The sequence below is a fragment of the Lagenorhynchus albirostris genome, chromosome 15, assembly GCF_949774975.1.
Source record: "Lagenorhynchus albirostris chromosome 15, mLagAlb1.1, whole genome shotgun sequence".
Lineage (NCBI taxonomy): Eukaryota > Metazoa > Chordata > Mammalia > Artiodactyla > Delphinidae > Lagenorhynchus > Lagenorhynchus albirostris.
The window spans coordinates 81510597-81527834 of NC_083109.1; the positions used below are offsets into that span (position 1 = coordinate 81510597).

Here is a 17238-nt window from a genome sequence, read left to right on the forward strand (position 1 = left end):
AAAATTTACATTTCTAACACGTTCTCCAGTGATGCTGATGCTGTTGGTGTACGTACTACACTTTGAGAATCACTGCTCTAGATTGAGTCCAAACTCTCAACCACACAAAAAGCTCTGTTATTATCTACATTCTACCTACTTCTCCTGCAGCACCTTCTTTTTTCTGAGGCCGTGGAGTAGGGAGGCTAAAGAAACCAATTCTAATGTGTATCTGTGATACTCCAGGCAATTTGCTTCATATAATATCTCCCCTTCAATTTTCACAGAATCTCAAGAGGTAGGTAGATAGAAGCAACCACTCTGCAGAAGAAAACTGTTGAGGCTTAAAGAGCTGAAGTAACTCACCCAAGATCTTGGAGGCAGGTCGAGCAGGACTAGATGTAGACTCGTGACCAGGGGGCTGAATTAGGGTGAGCCAAGTAGGACACCCACAGGGGCAAAATTCAAGCAGGATTCTGTTTCAGGTGCCAACCCTGCCTCTGCAAGACCCCGAGTGCCTTCTTAATGTTTGTACCTCCTGCACCTCACTTTCCTTACCGTAATCTGGGCCCTAATCACGTTTGATTCCAAAGCCTGTGATCTTTCCTTTATACACATTTTGCTAGTTTTCATGTTCATTACAACCTTTTCTCTTAAAAAACTGTCATTCTCTTAGAATTACAGGGTTTAGAGAAATTTCTGTATTTTGATATTCATCTCAATATGAATTTCTCAAGATTTAATTTCATAAATTTATCATCAAAAAGAAAACCATAGGCCAATCTCATTTATAAAATGCTAATAAATTTTAAATCAAGCCTTAGAAATGATTAATCAAGTACATTAAATAAATAGCACACCACAGCCAACCGGGACTAAAATTTTTAAATGTTTTCTAACAAAAGAACTTGAAAGAACATTAGCGTCAGGCAGACCTGAGTTCACAATAGTCCAAATATTGGCAAGAATTTTATGCTGAATTATAATAAAAGCAAACCATAAAATTTATGAAGCTTTCCTCTTTAAAAAAATTATGGTACTATTAAATTGAGTGAAAATTACCTGTTTCCTGAAGGTTTAATGGAATCTTCAGCTCAACTGATCAGTACCTCGTGCCCTGTTGGGTGAGCAGCCCTTTGAGATCCTTCATTACTATCAAAACCTTGAAAGAAATCTACCTTCAGTTCTCAGAATGCTCCTTTGTCTTCATACCTGTGTGTATCACTCTTGTTCTCTTCTTCCTGGGGCATCGTTTCCTCCCTTCTCCACGTAACTAACTATAAACACCTGTCTCTAGACTGAGCTTGAATCATCTCACCTGAGTAGCATCCCTTGCCTGTGTCAAGATTATTGACTCCATATTTCCCCAACAAATAATTTTAGAATACTTTTGTATCAGACTTGTGTACTTGCAGTTCATTACTAAATATTTTAAATGCGTACCTACATTTTGGAATATTTTTCTGCCGTAGAGTTAATACGGTTATTATTTGTCCACAGAAAAGCTGCTGCACTTTTGTGTACTTATTTAGAGACTGGACTTACCCAATTGTGGCAAAGTGATCATTTTTGTCTTGTTTTTAAACAAGAGTGCTTTAACGATGGTGAAGAAAGAGTAGTTTTTAATAACCTTCAATATCTTAAATGGGGTTTTCACCCTAATCACTCTCTTATATAATTATTTTCTTGAAATTGATTTTTCTTACAAATGAAATTTGAAATGATTTTGCCTGATTTCAAAATGAGGGTTCTGGCATTATTTGTTATTTAAAATTTCTTTAAGCCTACTTATTATTTCTGAGTAGATCAGGATGTTTCCAAATTCCAAATTTGTATTCTGTAAAATAAAGAGATGTTATATAGACAGGAAGGGGGGTCTATTACAGAGAAAAGAGGAAGGTCATCGAGTAAAGCAGACAGAAATAAGAGGAGTTAATTAGTGAATTCAGGAAAAATTCTACTTTACAGCCTGATTTGTGGCTACAGGGAGAGAAAACTGGCAGAACTTTGCAGTGTTCGGTGTACTTTTGATTCCAAATGTGTGTGAAGCCCAGAACATAGTAAAAATCGGATCAAGCAAAGCAAAGGGCTCTTTTTCAGGGCACAGGATCCACTGCAAGCTGCTCTGGCAATGACCCCCCAGCTGATGACAATGAGCTTCTAATGAGAAAGACGTGCAAATAAAGCCAACGCTAATTCGAGGTGAGCTAGTCAGCAGCCAAGTTTGCAAAGGGTTCATGCTGAAGAAGAGGTTGAGTTTCCCCAAAAGGATTCATTTGAGCTTGTGTTCTCCTGAGAGCTTCTGGGTACACACCTGACCTAACAGTCAATTACCCGAGAAGTAGGTCATATCCATGGCATTTTCTATTATACACTGTCATCACTGCTTGTAAGCAAACTTCAAGAGGCATGGGGTCAGAGCATGAGGAATTCTGCTCTTGAGGCATTCTACACCAATTTGCCGGAACTGAGCAAGCTAGACCACCTACTGCTTTTATAACTTTCCATGCTTTCACCACTGCCCCGAGGGAGAGCCCAGTCTGGGGGTGTAAAGAAGCCAAGGTTCACTCTTTCATTTAATCAAGATACACAGCTCTCCAAAAGTTTGCATTTTGATGATATAATTACCACGCAGCTCTTCTTAAGGTTATCCCGAGATATATTGTACATTGCTACTATCCGAACGGAATATTTTATTTCCTCTACTTGATTATTTTTATAAAAAGAAAAATCATGTACTTTTATATATGTATCTTGAATCAGGAGATTTTACATGAAAGTTTTAGCAATTATACTGTTTCAGTTGATTCTCTGGAGTAGTTTTGGTACAAAAGGATGTACTTTAACCTCTTGTATTTTCCTTTTCTATAAATATGACCCCTTTGGTTCCATGCATTGTTGTGCCGCTCAGAACTTCAATGTTAAATAACAGGAAGGAAAGTGACCAATTTATGTTGTCCACAAATTTAATTGGTGGGGGGTGTTTTCCCTCTTTCATCATTTAATTAGCTTGTCTGTTGGCAAATCCAGAATACTAGCTGTGGTGTGAAAAGTCTCCAGTACAAGACTGTTGTCACCTCCCATCATGGGGTCCCACCATCCCACCCTATACTTGCTGTTTTTCAGCCACATTAGACATTTTTTTTTTCAGGTCCCTGAAGAGTGGGGGAAATGTGCCACTTATTTCTGACAAGGAATTCTTCCTCCCTTTATTCAGCTGATACAATCCTTTTCAACTTTCAGAAGTCAATAATAAAACCTGCACACTTTGTGGAAAATTCTCTGACCTCCCAAAGTAATGTTAGATCCTCCCCCACATCTCTGTATAGTGGCCATGGTCCGTGTGGTCAGCTCTCATGTTCATCTCCTCTCCTTGACTCTGAACTAGCAGAGCACAGGCATGATTGAACAATGAGGGGTACCGGAATTTATCCTCAGCACATTGTACAATACAGGCTCACAGCAGCAATACAGGATGTTTTTTCATTTGTGAAATCACAGAAATTATTTCTGAACACTTATTTGTGTTATGAATGGTGCTAGGCACGTGAGAAAGGAAGCAGAATAAGATACAACCTTCAGTGTGATCAGGGTTTGGTTGAGAGTAACATGTACAATAAAACCAAGATACTCATAATACTGTGTATTAAGTTTCCTGGTAGAAACAAACATAGGTCCTTCTGGGATGGTCCTTAAAAATATTTTCTTGAGAAGATAATGCTAAGGGTCAAAAAGATGAGTAGGAATAAACCAAAGAGAAGAGTATCCTTTCATAGGAATATTAATTCATATCCCTTTCATAGGGATTAACTTTAATAGTGAAATTGCTGAGTAAATGAGGGAACTTGAAGATTTCAGTCGTAGTCTAGATCCTTCCCTTTTGGGGGACAAATAAGAATGTAAATGAAAGGGTGAGGAAGGAAATTCCTCCTGATCGGTACCTGTGTGATTGGAAATCTCCTTGTCCGGGCAGTGCATGCAGTCTAAGTAGCAGGCAGCCTGTCCCCACTGGGGAGATTTCCTCCATCCAGGGCCACCGCTTTTGCTGCACACAGAGCAAGGAGTCTCGAGAAATCAGAGGAAAGTCTTGTTGAAACCTGCACATGTGATCTAGTCCTGTGTAACCAGAGTGTTTCAGGGACAACCAACAAGTTTTATTTTGAAAAAGGAGCCCATTCATTGACTGGATTGGATGCTCTTCTCTACTGCATGACACTAACTCTACCAAATGTTAGGAGCATTTTTTAAATGGAGCTGATAGGAGGAGGCCTTTAGTAGAAGTCAGTGTCACCTGTGAGCACCTGCCACATACCTGGTGGGAGAGACCCAAGGATTGAGTGGCTGAAGATTACACTGAGCCAGGTTCTCTGTCTGCTTGGCAGAGAAACTGTGGATTATGTAAAAAACAAAACCTCTGAAGTTCTTAAAACTCAACAGAAATGGAAGACATTTCAGCTGTGTTTGTGCGCTGCCTTCTCCCTTTATCCTTTCTCACCTTCAGTTCTTCTGAAAGTCCCCAGGGCTGCCCAACACTGGCCTGAGTGCATGGATCTCATTGGTAAAGTGCAGTAAGTCCCAACTGTCTCTCCTGCCCTCGTTTATTTCCTTGGGAGCTTGTCATGCAGCATGAAATTGCTACCATGATAATTTGTCATCTTTGGGTTCAGGCTTTCTTGAGAAGGCAGCTGTTAAAATCCATAGCTGCCACTGGAAATCGTAATGCATGAAAATATCTATTCTTCCTTCCGCTGATTCAAGTCCAAGTGGGCGTATGCCTTGTGCAGGCGTTTTGCTGGTCTAGAAGCCATCCATGCAGGTCGTTTCTTGGAGGCAGTCTCCCAGTGGAAGGAATGAGATAGTCAACCGAGCTCAGTATGGAGCATACCTCTGGAGTCTCTGGGATGATGGAGCCCTACAGAGAGGTGACTAAGGAGAGAAGCGGCTGTAAGCTTCCATACCAACAAAGGACAGACCTGGGAAGCTGGAAGATGATCCCCAGGAAAAGTAGGGTGGAAAGTCCTAGGAATTTTGATTTGTCTCTGGCCCCTCATGGTGCCTTGTCTGGGCACCTTTAAGTGGGGTCATGCCACAACCCCCAGTTTACAGATGTAGAAACTGAGGTTCAGGGACTGCAAGTGGCTTCCCAACAGCTATTGATCACAACATGTCATATCTATGCTAACATGAAGGTAGATTGGCAAGTCTTCCGCTCTGAAATGCCAGTGTGCAATGTTTGCTGTTTTGTGATAAGGGTCACTATGGGAAATAGTGAGACCCGAGGCTGCAGCAGCAACTTGGTTACAATTCTGACTCCTACCTCCATGGCTATCCCTGCCCAGGGGCTCCCCCATGGGTCTTCAGAACCAAGGACTCTATCTCACCTCACCAGGAATAAAGACAGGTGCAGGTTATGAGGACACTAGGGTCTTGTGTGTAGGATCCACCTCTGTATGTTCCCAACTGAGAGGAACACAAAATACATCTCACATGGGATGATTGGGGTGTCATCTAATAACTTCTGACAACTTAGTTCACTCAACTAAACCCACAGCCTTTCTTATTCTTCTTAAAAACAAAACCCTTGCGGAAAGTACAAGCTTTCATCTTCCTCCAAAATATGTACTCGGCGAAGATAATTTTCTCACTAAGCCTTATTTGACCATCACCTGCCCTATTCACCTCAGAACCTGGTCCAGCTGGTTGGAATCTATCCCAGTGGCGATAGGCTAGTCATTTCCCTGGAATAAAATGTAGCCAGTGCCACGTCCTAACCAATACAAATGGCCTTACTCTGCACAGGGGAAAAATAGACGGCATGATCTTTGTGTCCCTTCATTCCACAGCAGGGAACACCTAACGTGAAAAGTCTTCCCTACTAAGATTGTAAAGGAAGACGTGTGCGCCTGAAGGTCACCCCACACCCAAGTCTCTCATCTACTCATCTGTGTACTAACGGGCTTGGCATGTACTTTCAAAGCTCTGTTCTCATGCTTAGCGTGCAGATACGACTAAGACCCAGACAGTATTCAGTTGAAGAGAGAGACAAACAGGTAGTTATAGTACAGCAAAGATGAACTAATTATACAGGTAAGAGAACACAGTTCCCTCATCAGGTGTAAATGGCTTCTCAGTCCTTAGCACTCAAAGTTGAACCTCAAATAGCATTCTGGGCAGCATTAGGCGCAGATATCAGTATAGATGAAGCATCCTGGTCTTATTTTCCTGTCCTTTTATATTGTTAGCCCAAGTAACTCCTCTTCTGGGAAGCCTATCTAGACTTTCACGGCTGAGAGAAGTGCTCAAGGTATGAAGAGGCAGTGTTACTCTGGAAGGATTTGTGCATTACATTCAAATTTCACAATCTGGAGTGTGCAAACAATGAAAGCAAGATTATGTGTTTGTAACTCTGCTCCTAAGCCCTCATGCTTCTCAGAAGGGAAAAACTTGATCTTGCCATTTGGGGGTAACCAGGTGGTATTTAAGTTTTGGCAGCTGGGAGAGGGAAATAGCCAACTTTTCAGGGTCTCCTAGTATCAAGGGTGGGGAGATAGTGACAGGACATTCTGTCCTGGCCTTAGAGGAGGTGGGCACCTCACCCCAGTGTCACTGTATGTTGGTTGGGATCCATGCCTGCTGTGTTCAGGCCACGTGCCAAGACTAATTATAAAGAAGTCAAAATCCTTGCTCTCATGAAGCCTACACTTAAAAGGGAGAGAAACATAAATAATTTCACAAATAAATATTGAATTATATCTGTGACATGTGCTAGAAAATAAGCTCCTTTAGCATTGATACAGTTGACCTTTCTTTTTTTAAAATTCCATTCTCCTTGAAAGATGTGAAGAGATGAGAATCGACAGGACTTGATGCATTGGAAGCGTGTGACCTTGGGCATCCCTGGGTCTGTTTCCTCATCTGTCTGTGAGGAAAACTGACCAGAATTGACCTATGAGGACCTTATCCAAATTGCGAGGCCCCTTGATGGCCTGCTTCTCAACTTCTGTGACCCTGCCCCCTCCTTTATTCTCTTTCCCTTACATGCCATTGAGGGTCCCCAGGTCCCCCAGCCTAGTCAGGAACCAAGAGTTCCTGAGGGCAAGATGGAGAGCCAAGATGGAATAGGATGGACCTGGGAGAAGACAACCAACCATTTAGGTCTTGAGCTCTAAATTCTAGAGTAGTTTCTCAACTGGGGCTTCAGAGAGAGACACATCACACCACACACACACACACACACACAGAGCAAGACCTAACCTCAAGCAAGGAGAGATAAATTTCTTGTTCTGAATAGTTGGTCTGCATTAAGTGATTCAATCCATCCAACAACTCCATGAGATAGGTATTGTATGGTTCCTATTTTAAAGATGAGCAACAAACGGGGGCACAGAATGGTTGAGTGACCCTCCAAGCACTCATCACCAATTCCTACAGAGCTGGGATTCAGATTTAGTTCATCTAGGTTTAGAGCCTGAAGTCTTTACTGTCGCTAGTCTCAGCTTTGCCCTGGAATTAGTGGGGGAACTAGCTCTAGAGCCCAGGTCTTCTGAGAGGGTAGTGACCAGTGTTCTGCCCCGACACAGAGACGAGGTAAGTCTCCCTAGCAAGCCCGTCGATGAGAACTGGGGTGAGGTAGGAGGATATGCTCTCTGCCCCACATGCACTGCACCACGGAGAAAGCCCCCTATCCTGAGGCAGAAGCACTTCCCTAGACTTCACAGCAAGGGGAAGAGGAGGAGGTCTTCTCATGGCTGCTCAGTTTCTACTCCATCCTGGAGGGTCTCTTTCTTGATAAACTAACCACTAACATCTCTACCACCCTGTACACTTGATAAAGTTCTTTCATATCTCTCTTAATTGATCCTCAGGAAAACTCTGTGAGATAAGCAGTGTTGGGATTATTTACATCCCACTTTACAGGTGTGGAAACAGAAGTTCAGTATGGGAAAGGGTTTTGCCCAAGCAATTCAACCATGAATCCACTCATGCCAGGCTGCTGTTCCTGTGGACACTTTCCCCTCCCTACTCAGTCTCTGACTTGGAGTCACTGTGCCTCCCTTCTCTGCCCCCACCCTGCATTGTGTGCCTGCCCACCTTCTGTCACCCCACCCCCCAATGACTTTAGGACTGGATTATCCAGGAAGGGAAGGCAAGGCAGGAGAGGAAAAATGGAGGGAGGGAGCAGAAAAGGGAAAGGAAGAGCCCTGGGCAGCTTCTGATACCAACTGAAACTGATCAGTGCTTGTAGCCTTTCTGCCTGAACAACTGACCAATTAACCATCTTTTATTCCACATTCACTGTGGTTAAGACAGTTGGGAGTTGAGGATGGAATGCAAAGAGGTGTGAAAAACATCTTTCCTGCCTTCCAGAAACATCAGGGGAGATGAGATGAAAACATTAAATCAAACAAATAATATAAGTTTCTCAGTTGAGTGTTACAAAAAATATGTGCTCCAAAAAAGGTAGGTATAAACTACGAATATACTTTCTGAGCAATAGGCAAAGTCGCAGTGGATTGGCTCTTACCTATTTAATAGGAGTCAAATTGGAGTTTTGATAAAGGCCCCAACCAACCAGTGATTTTGATGGTCAAAAGCAAGTAGTCACTGAATCTCCCTGATTCAGTTGTATACATTCCCCCCCTAATGTGCACAAAGGCATCAGATTATACTTTTGTAAAGAGATGTTTATTGACTTTCTCAATATAATATTTAATTTAGAATATTCAAAATAAACTGTGATATAAATGTCACTACTTCAGTCATCACTATCATTCTTCTTTTCATTAGAGCTTGTGAGAAATTTTCACTCTGATCAGTGCTCAGGAGGAGTAGATGGTCCTAAGTGGGGTGCGGTGGGGTGGAGATAGTTCTGTGAGAACCAGATAAGCTGAGTTTGCATATCTGGCATTTATTAATCACCTCTTTTATATGACACAATATATAACACTCCACGTAGACAGTGAGAAAGCTAAATGAATGTGCAGAATCTCTAGTCATCCATCAATCGCAGGAGGGGAATCCAATATTCATTTCTGTGTTTTATCACAAAGTAAATCAAGGCCTCTGTTGTCCTGGGACGCAGCTTCCTTGAAGAACAAAGTGCAAGTCCTTAGGGAAAGTCAGGCTCCAGTTAAGGTCCCATCTCTGGGCTCAACCTTTAGAATAATGGGTTTTTCTAGTTGAAGAAGTACCTGACGCCTTAATTTCAGGTGCCTCTGCAACAGTTAAACAAACACGTGAGAATCGAATAATGAAGCAAGGCCAGCAAGAGAAACAAAGTATTGATATATAAGATACATTATGGACAATAATGCTTTACAAACATATAACAGCTAGTTTTAGCATCGTATACCTTTGATTCTTTTCTAAAAACTACAAATTCCATGTATTTAATAGATACAGGGATGGTCAGCTTATCTGTTTTTCATAGGGTGAACTTTAATAGTCGTGTCTTTCAAGGAACTGGCCACATTTATGTATAAACTATATGGAGTAAAGTTGTTTGCAGCATTCCCTTATTATCTTTTTTATTAAATTAAAATTTCCACCTATTGAGACATAACTGTCTTACAGGCGTGCATAAGTTTAAGGTGCACAGCATAATGATTTGACGTACATATATCGTGAAATTATCACCACAGTAAGTTCCATTAACATCCATCAGCTCATGGATACGAAGAAAAAATATTGTTTCCTTCAGGTGATAGCTCTCAGGATCTACTCTCTTAACAGCTTTCCTGTACACCATACGGAAAGGTTAACTAGAGCCATCATGTTGTACGTGGCATCTCTAGTACTTATGTATCTTATAAATGGAAGTTGGTAGCTTCATCCAATCTACCCTCCTTATCTTTGATTGTTTATACTTATTCTTTAAGTTATGTCAAGATGAGATAGTGAAAGCATTCATCCGTCATTCTTTCCACGAAGTATCTATTGAGTGCTTATTTCATACCAGGCTAGAGACAAAAATCTGGTTGGCTTGTGCTCTTTTTTTGATTTAAATTTTAGGTACAAAGGATGAGGTTTTTAAATTTACCAGATTCTTAGGCATTATGGCCAACTATCTCGAGCCATGTAAAGATAATTTTGTGTCCATTGAAACTTGCAAGGTAATCCTAGTAGGAATCACACACGTTAGTTACATCGGCCTTCCTCAACTTCTGCAGAGTCCAGTCACCTCTCCCAGTAGAACCCATCCAGTTTCATGATCGGAAGAGGTCGTTGTGAAGCATTATGCCTGGTTTTTTTTTTTTTTTTTAACATTTCCTGTCTCCCAAATGCAGTGCAAATGGTGAACTTCTGACGACCTACAGTGTTTGTTCCAGTACTTTTAGCCCTTTTCTCACCGAGTCACTCCTTCAGTGTTGGGGGAACCAACAGAGTGACCTTCTAATCTCAGTTGACTGAAGGGCAAACAAATTGTCATGGAGGAGAGAAGCCCCAGCCTGTGGATGGCTGGGTGGAGCTTCAGGGAGTATCTGCCCTTCCCAGGTATGCCAGAGACTCCCTTTCTCTCAGGGCTGAGTCCCCTGTCTGTACACACCTACAGGATGGCCACACAGACTCGCACAAGTAAAACGGAAACCGTCTCTATCCTCCTCTTCCCTGAGAAAGCCTACCCAAGGGGAGGAGCTTCTTACTAAATGTGTGACTCCTAGAAATAAGCCTTCTTATAGGGCCGTGTTTGAGATGAAAAAATGGTAACTGTTCTTTGTGTGCTTCAGGAGAGATTCCAGATCTTTCTATAAATGTAACACCTTGTTATTTTAAAATTTCAAATGACATGCATATATGTCCCCTGCAGATAGACATACACACGTACACCAGGCATGTACACAAATGTCATTTGTTAAGTTTCAGAAGTTCAAATTGTTCACAATTTGTATCCAAGAACTCTAATCAACTGCACATCTAACTCCTTAAGCATCTGCTGGGTGACTGGGAGGCATCGTTCAGAGTTTACGAAAGGAATAAAATGAGAGGCTACAGTTCAAGACGTTCATAGGTATAAAGAAAACATAGGAACCAAACTGGATGGTTCCATGACAAAGTGTTAAGTTAGGTCGTAGGAACCGTGATGCCAGCCTGTGGTGACTGATACAGAGCAGAGGGGAGAGTGGGCTGTGGACTGGGTTGGGGAGGCTCCATGAAGGGGCTCAGGATTGAGCTAGAACTTGAAGGGGGAAGAACAGAATCGGGGGGTGGGGTGGGCAGGGAAGAGCACACATAGAGTTATTATTAGAATGTAAAGGGAGCCCATCTTGATGGCAGCAGGACCCCTGGAAGGTGAGGGGGCTGTGGGAGTCCTTCACATCTGGCAGAAATGCTTTCCATCAGGGGTTCTCACCGTGGCTACACAGGAGAATCCGCGGGAGTGGTTTGAATGCCACACTCCGGGCGAATTATTTTAGAATAAATGAGATGACCTAGGCATCAGGATTTTTTAAAGCACCACAGTAATTTCATTATACAAGCAGAGGCTGAGAACCACTGCCAGGAGAGCTTCTGTAAGTTCTGGTGGAGAAGAGCCTCACTGAAGAGCCATGACTTTTCAGTGTGTGCTCTCATGACGGTGCACACACTTCCCCTTCCTTCCGGTGGACTTGAAATGAAATTTAAAACATTGCTGAGGCTCAAAAGACTGCCAAGAATCATGTCATGCTGACTGCATTGACTCTAGATGACCTTTATAGTTGGGTCAAAGCCACAGGCTTAGCCATCCAGAGCTGAAGGACACTTAAAGGTCACATTCATGTCCAATATGACAAATTATTCCTTGAATAGAACACATTCATATATGTGTGTGTATGTGTGTGTGTGTGCATATATATATATGATATCTATCTATCTATATCAGTTTTAAAAACTCACAATAAACACAATTAATGCAGCTAGGTAACTGTCTGACCTGTGTTTCTTTGCAAGGTTTGAAGGAGAGGTTCTGCAGGACTTTGATAACAGCAAGTTTCATGTTCATGATACCAAGTCTCATACCAATGCAGTTTCGGGGTCCAGTTCCAAAAGGCATGTATGTGTAAGGATTTCTGCTCTCCTTGTTCTCCTTACTGAACCTGGTTCCACAACAGTAAATGAAACAAATTAACGAAACAGAAAACCCACAAGAGCTCAAAGTCTGAGGCTTAACTTAAACACTCAACTAGTAGCATTAGGGATGCCTGTGTGAGCTAGTCATTGAATCCTGCTGTGGTGATTTTGCTATGAGAAAGGTAAACTCCAGATCCTTCCCATTCCCCGGACCCTATAGGAGCTTTCAGTCCTGTTGAGGAGATGAGATGAATGCTGTTTAAAAACAAATTTATCTCTAAACACTAAATTAGCATTCAGGCAGTGAGATGTTCATGCTCTGAACTGATTGAAGGAAACGTGGGTTCCTGCCTCCACGCACACTTATGTCGGTCATGTGCTCATGGGGGAAGGCAGCAGGAGAATCAGCTCCCAGGATTTAAATTGTCATTTCCCCCTTGTATTCCCTTCCTTCCCGTCCCCTTGTGTCTGTCTGTCTGTCTGTCTCCCCCACAGCACAGAATGCTTAGGTCACATTTCCATCACTATATGATGCTACTATAGAATAACCACTGATTTCCTTGTCTATCTGTTCCACTAGCCTATAAATTCCTTGATGGTTAGACCTCTGTTTTATTCAACTTTGACTCCTCAGTATTTGAATATATTAAGGAAAAATATGGAATTGTGGAAAGTGATAATAGCATTGCGATTATGTATATTTTAAAGAGTCCCTACTTTGCAAAACATTTTGGAATATTTACAGACACTGTGACTTCAAATAATATGGGTAGATGGAGGAGGGTAGCAGTAGCATGTGGATGGAGCAGAGACATGGGATGGTTGTTGGGCAGGGAATGGGCACATATAGATACATCAAAAGTCTTCCACAGGCTAGTGCCTATAGAATATACTTGTGCATACGCCAAAAATTCTCCATGATAGGCTTTTTTGTAAACATTTGGATTTCTCGCTGCCTGGCCGAGTCCCTGACACGCAGGTGAGGACTAACTCTCTGCTTGACGACCGAATGAATCAAAAACGAACTGGGAGATGAGGATTGACATAAATACACTACCATGCGTAAAATAGACAGCTAGTGGCAACCTGCGGTATAGCACAGGGAGCTCAGCTCTGTGCTCTGTGATGACCTAGATGGGTGCGATGGGGGGGAGGGAGGTCCAAGAGGGAGGGGATATAGGTATACATACAGCTGATTCACTTTGCTGTACAGCAGAAACTAACACAACATTGTAAAGCAACTATACGCCAATAAAAAATAAATAAAGTGAACCAAAATGAACAACAGCAAAAAAGAAATAACGGTGAGTGGTCTCTGGTCTTAGGCTCGTGAAGCTGCAGGACAGGGAGCTACTGAGCTTCAGGGAAACACAGAGGTTCCCTGGGCCAGAAAACAGAGGACTTGGTCCACTCCAACTTCCTGTTTCAAGAAGTGCTATGTGTAGAGGTGATGCGGGCACTCAGGACACTAGGGCGAACAAGATAAAGTCCTCGCCATCAGGGAGCTTATAGTCAGGGGCTCATAAAAGTCTAGATCCCAGCCAGTGCCCTAAAATATTCATCTCCAATTTTGCTCACTGTACAATAAGGGGGAAAGCATCCACTCTTTCCAGAGTCCAATCTGTACCGAAGCCAGACCTTGACTCTGAATTCCCAAAGAGGATGCTCAACCCCTCCAAGGAGGAAGTCTCAGACATCTGGAGAGCAGAGGACTTCTCTTTGGAAGGTCACCAAGTGCTGAGGTAGAAGGGACTGGCCCAGGTGTGCAGCCACAGACAGAACCAGGGCACCTGTGTGCACCTCGGTCCTCAGTGAGGCTGCCTGAACCACCAGGGATGAGACCTCTAGGTCCCCAGCCTGCACTCTCACAATAATGCTAGAGGAAATGTAGCCAGTGTTTAAAGAAATGGAAATGTGGGAACATTAGTGATGAATTCAAAGAGCTAAGGAGAAGGGACAGAAAAACTTAAAGGAAATAAAAGGCCTATACACCTAAAATAAGATAGTGGTTATGTAAATTACGGCATATGCATATAATCACTTATATAATTATATATATATAGAGATAGCTAGATTGATAGATACACACACAAATTCACATAGAATGTTGTTTATAGTTTACTGTGAAATCAAGTAAGCAGTTCAAAACCAAATTAAATATACTACCATTCTAGTTTAAAAAATCTATATATGCCTAGACAAATGTCCATGCGGACATACATCACATTATCAGTGAGGCTTATCTTAAGGTATTAGGAATGTAGACAGCTATAATTCTTTTTTCTAGTCCACAGTTTGTAAAATTTGATTTGAACAATGATCACTCTTGTATTAAGAAAAAACATCAAACACTAAAAAGAGGCACAAATAAATGATGGTACAATCGCTCATTTGTCTCCTACAGTAAGAGGCGTCTAAGATGCTGGAACCACTCTGGATCAGAGAGGGTTCCCTTCCCTGGGTTCTCCTACCTTTCAGGACGGAACTCCTCAGGCTCTGGCCAGTGTTCCGGATCTCTGTGAATAGTGAAGAGTGGCACCATCACCACTGTCCCTTTGGGAATCAACACCCCATGGACTTCCACATCTTTCTTACAGACTCTCTCAAGTCTAGCAGTAAGTGGGAATAATCTGAGAGATTCATTCAACACCATGTCAAGATACTCCATCTGTTCCAGGGACTCATATGTGGGAGGTGCCTGGAAGAAAGAAATAGATTTTGATAAATTGAGATTGGGATCAAACTTCAACCCAGTCTAAATAGTCCTATTGAAATGGTAGGAGCTCCAGAGAATAACTTCAACTGGTAAAGGACCTTAACATTTAAAGATGTTATATCTATCATGTCCTTTGACCTGCTCAGTGGCCCACTGAGATGTGTGGAGTGGTTATGACTATACGAGAACATTGGGACAATGCCCTAAACAGGGCCTGAAATCCCGCACGTTATCATCTAGTGTGTTTTCTTTCTCACGAGACCAAACATGACTAATAGACTATGACCCTTAGTCTCAAGTGAAATGTGCAAAGTCACTGTTTCCTTTCAAAAGAGAGGCCACACATCTGTACCAAGGGAAGAAATGTATAAGTGCAAATCCTCTACTCAACATGAAATTTTTACCTGAGAAATCTCGTTTACTCATTCTTTTGACTATACCTATAAAATCTGAAAATACTTTATGATGTTAAAACTCTATAAATAATTTGGGGAGAAACAAGTTCCTTTCTAAACCAAATACAAAAACAAAGAGCAAGATTGGGTGCTACAAGGAACACAATTTCAGATCCAGGGAAAGTTACAAGAGGATGAGAACCCTACCCTCAGCCACAGCCTCTGTTGCTGGAACAGTCTCCTAGTGTCCCTTCAGGGGTGACTGTTAAGGTCTGAAGGTCTAAACAGGCCACTGCAGCCCCCGAGGCCAGCTCTCCTCACACCACAAAGAATTCCACTCTTGGCAGAGATCTGAGACCAGTGGGGGTGACACGCCGCTGTCACGTGGGGTTATATTTAAGGGGCAACATTGTAGAGGGTAAGAGTTGGCTCAGGAGACAGACACCCTGGCACATAGGTTGGCGTTTTCACCACTAGGTACACGACTAGTATGTGAAAGTACTTCATCTCTCTGTCGCTCAGGTTTCTGAAACGTCACATGGAGATAATTAGAGTTGACACTTCATAGGCTTGTGTGGCAGACACACTCACTGCTCACCCAGTATCCACGTAGTCCCTGTATTTCCCAGCCCACTTGAAGTTACAGGAAACCAGCTTTGCCAATGGGCTGTGAACTGAGGCGATTATGTCAGTTCGGGGACAAATCATTTGAAAAGCCAGTGAGCAACGCTCGAGTCCCTTATTCCCCAGACAACAGGAAGTCCTCATGTTCCAGATAAGGCAGCTACAGGAAGGTGGAGCCTCTTAGCCTGTATCCCCGAGTAACACTGTGGAGCAGAGCTGCCCTCTCCCATCCTCCACTAACAATCCATGTTGGTCATGTAGATGTGGGTTAGAAGTAAGCCTTTGCTATGAAAGCTCTGAGATTTGAGGGCTCATCTGCTACTGAGGCATAACTTAGCCTCTCCTGACTTATACAGAATTTTATGAAGATTAAATTCGTTTATAAATAGCATCTAGAACAGACACATATAGTAAAAAAGCAAATGTTGGCCAATACTGTTCTTGTCATTGTATTATTATAAAAGAGGAAGAAGACAATGCTTTAGCAATTCTCTCTTGCCTGGTGACCATCTTATTACAATGAAAAGAATTGCAATATGTGGTTTACCAGAGAAGACAGATCATCTCTAACTTAGGTAGGCACTACAATCTATCCTTACCTTATATTTGAAGGACCCAGGAACCTGAAAGGTGATAAAATTTGTCCAAAACCACAGCCAGGACTCAAACTCACGTCCTCTGTTTCCTACTTTAAGCCCTTTGTTGTTACAAGGCCCCTCCTAGTCTGCAGTGTACCCAGGGCGGTAGACTGAATTAATGGTCCCAGTTCTCCAGCCCTTCCTGGGTCCATGCCCTTTGCCACCTACCTTTGTGGTTCCCTCCCATTCTGACTCTGGGGTTGGCCAGGTGGTTTACTTTACACCAGTGGAAATCTGGCTAAGTGTGATGCTAGGAGAGTTTTGAAAATCACCCATATGATTGGACTTTTGGTTCTTGCCATCTACCATTGCCTTGAGAAGTAGACACGTGGAGATTGAGAGGCAGGAGAAGCAAGTGTGGAGTTGAGTCAGCCTAGCCAGCTTAGACAAGGCCAGCCTAGATCAGCCAAGAGCCAGAACCAAGCAAGTCCAGCCAATGTCAGCAGATAACTATGTGGGCACTAGAGCGATAGATGCTTACTGTTAGATGCCACTGAGGTTTTGTGATTTTTTTTTTTTTTGCAGTACGCGGGCCTCTCCCATTGCGGAGCACAGGCTCCAGACGCGCAGACTCAGCGGCCGTGGCTCACGGGCCCAGCCGCTCCGCGGTATGTGGGATCTTCCCGGACCGGGGCATGAACCCGTGTCCCCTGCATCGGCAGGCAGACTCTCAACCACTGCGCCACCAGGGAAGCCCCGAGGTTTTGTGATCTTTATGTGGCATTATTGTGATAACTGATATGCCAGGACCAGCACTTGTTTCAAACCACTTATATTTCTGTGAGTAGTACGCATTACCTACGTTTTCCCCCTTTGTGCTTGACTCTTGAGGTCCTTC

The 17238-nt window shown here is 42.7% G+C and overlaps 1 protein-coding gene across 1 annotated transcript in view; it reads right to left on the reverse strand.

The window, feature by feature from the left end:
* Positions 1–9098: 9098 nt before the first annotated feature.
* The window catches only part of LOC132505423 (cytochrome P450 3A29-like), a 29102-nt gene continuing 20962 nt past the window's right edge, over positions 9099–17238 (reverse strand). Inside the window, exons 11-13 of the mRNA XM_060123509.1 lie at positions 14499–14725; positions 11891–12053; positions 9099–9194 (exon numbers count right to left, since the gene is read on the reverse strand). Coding sequence (XP_059979492.1) covers positions 9099–9194; positions 11891–12053; positions 14499–14725 — 486 coding nt within the window. The remainder of the gene's footprint in view (positions 9195–11890; positions 12054–14498; positions 14726–17238) is intronic.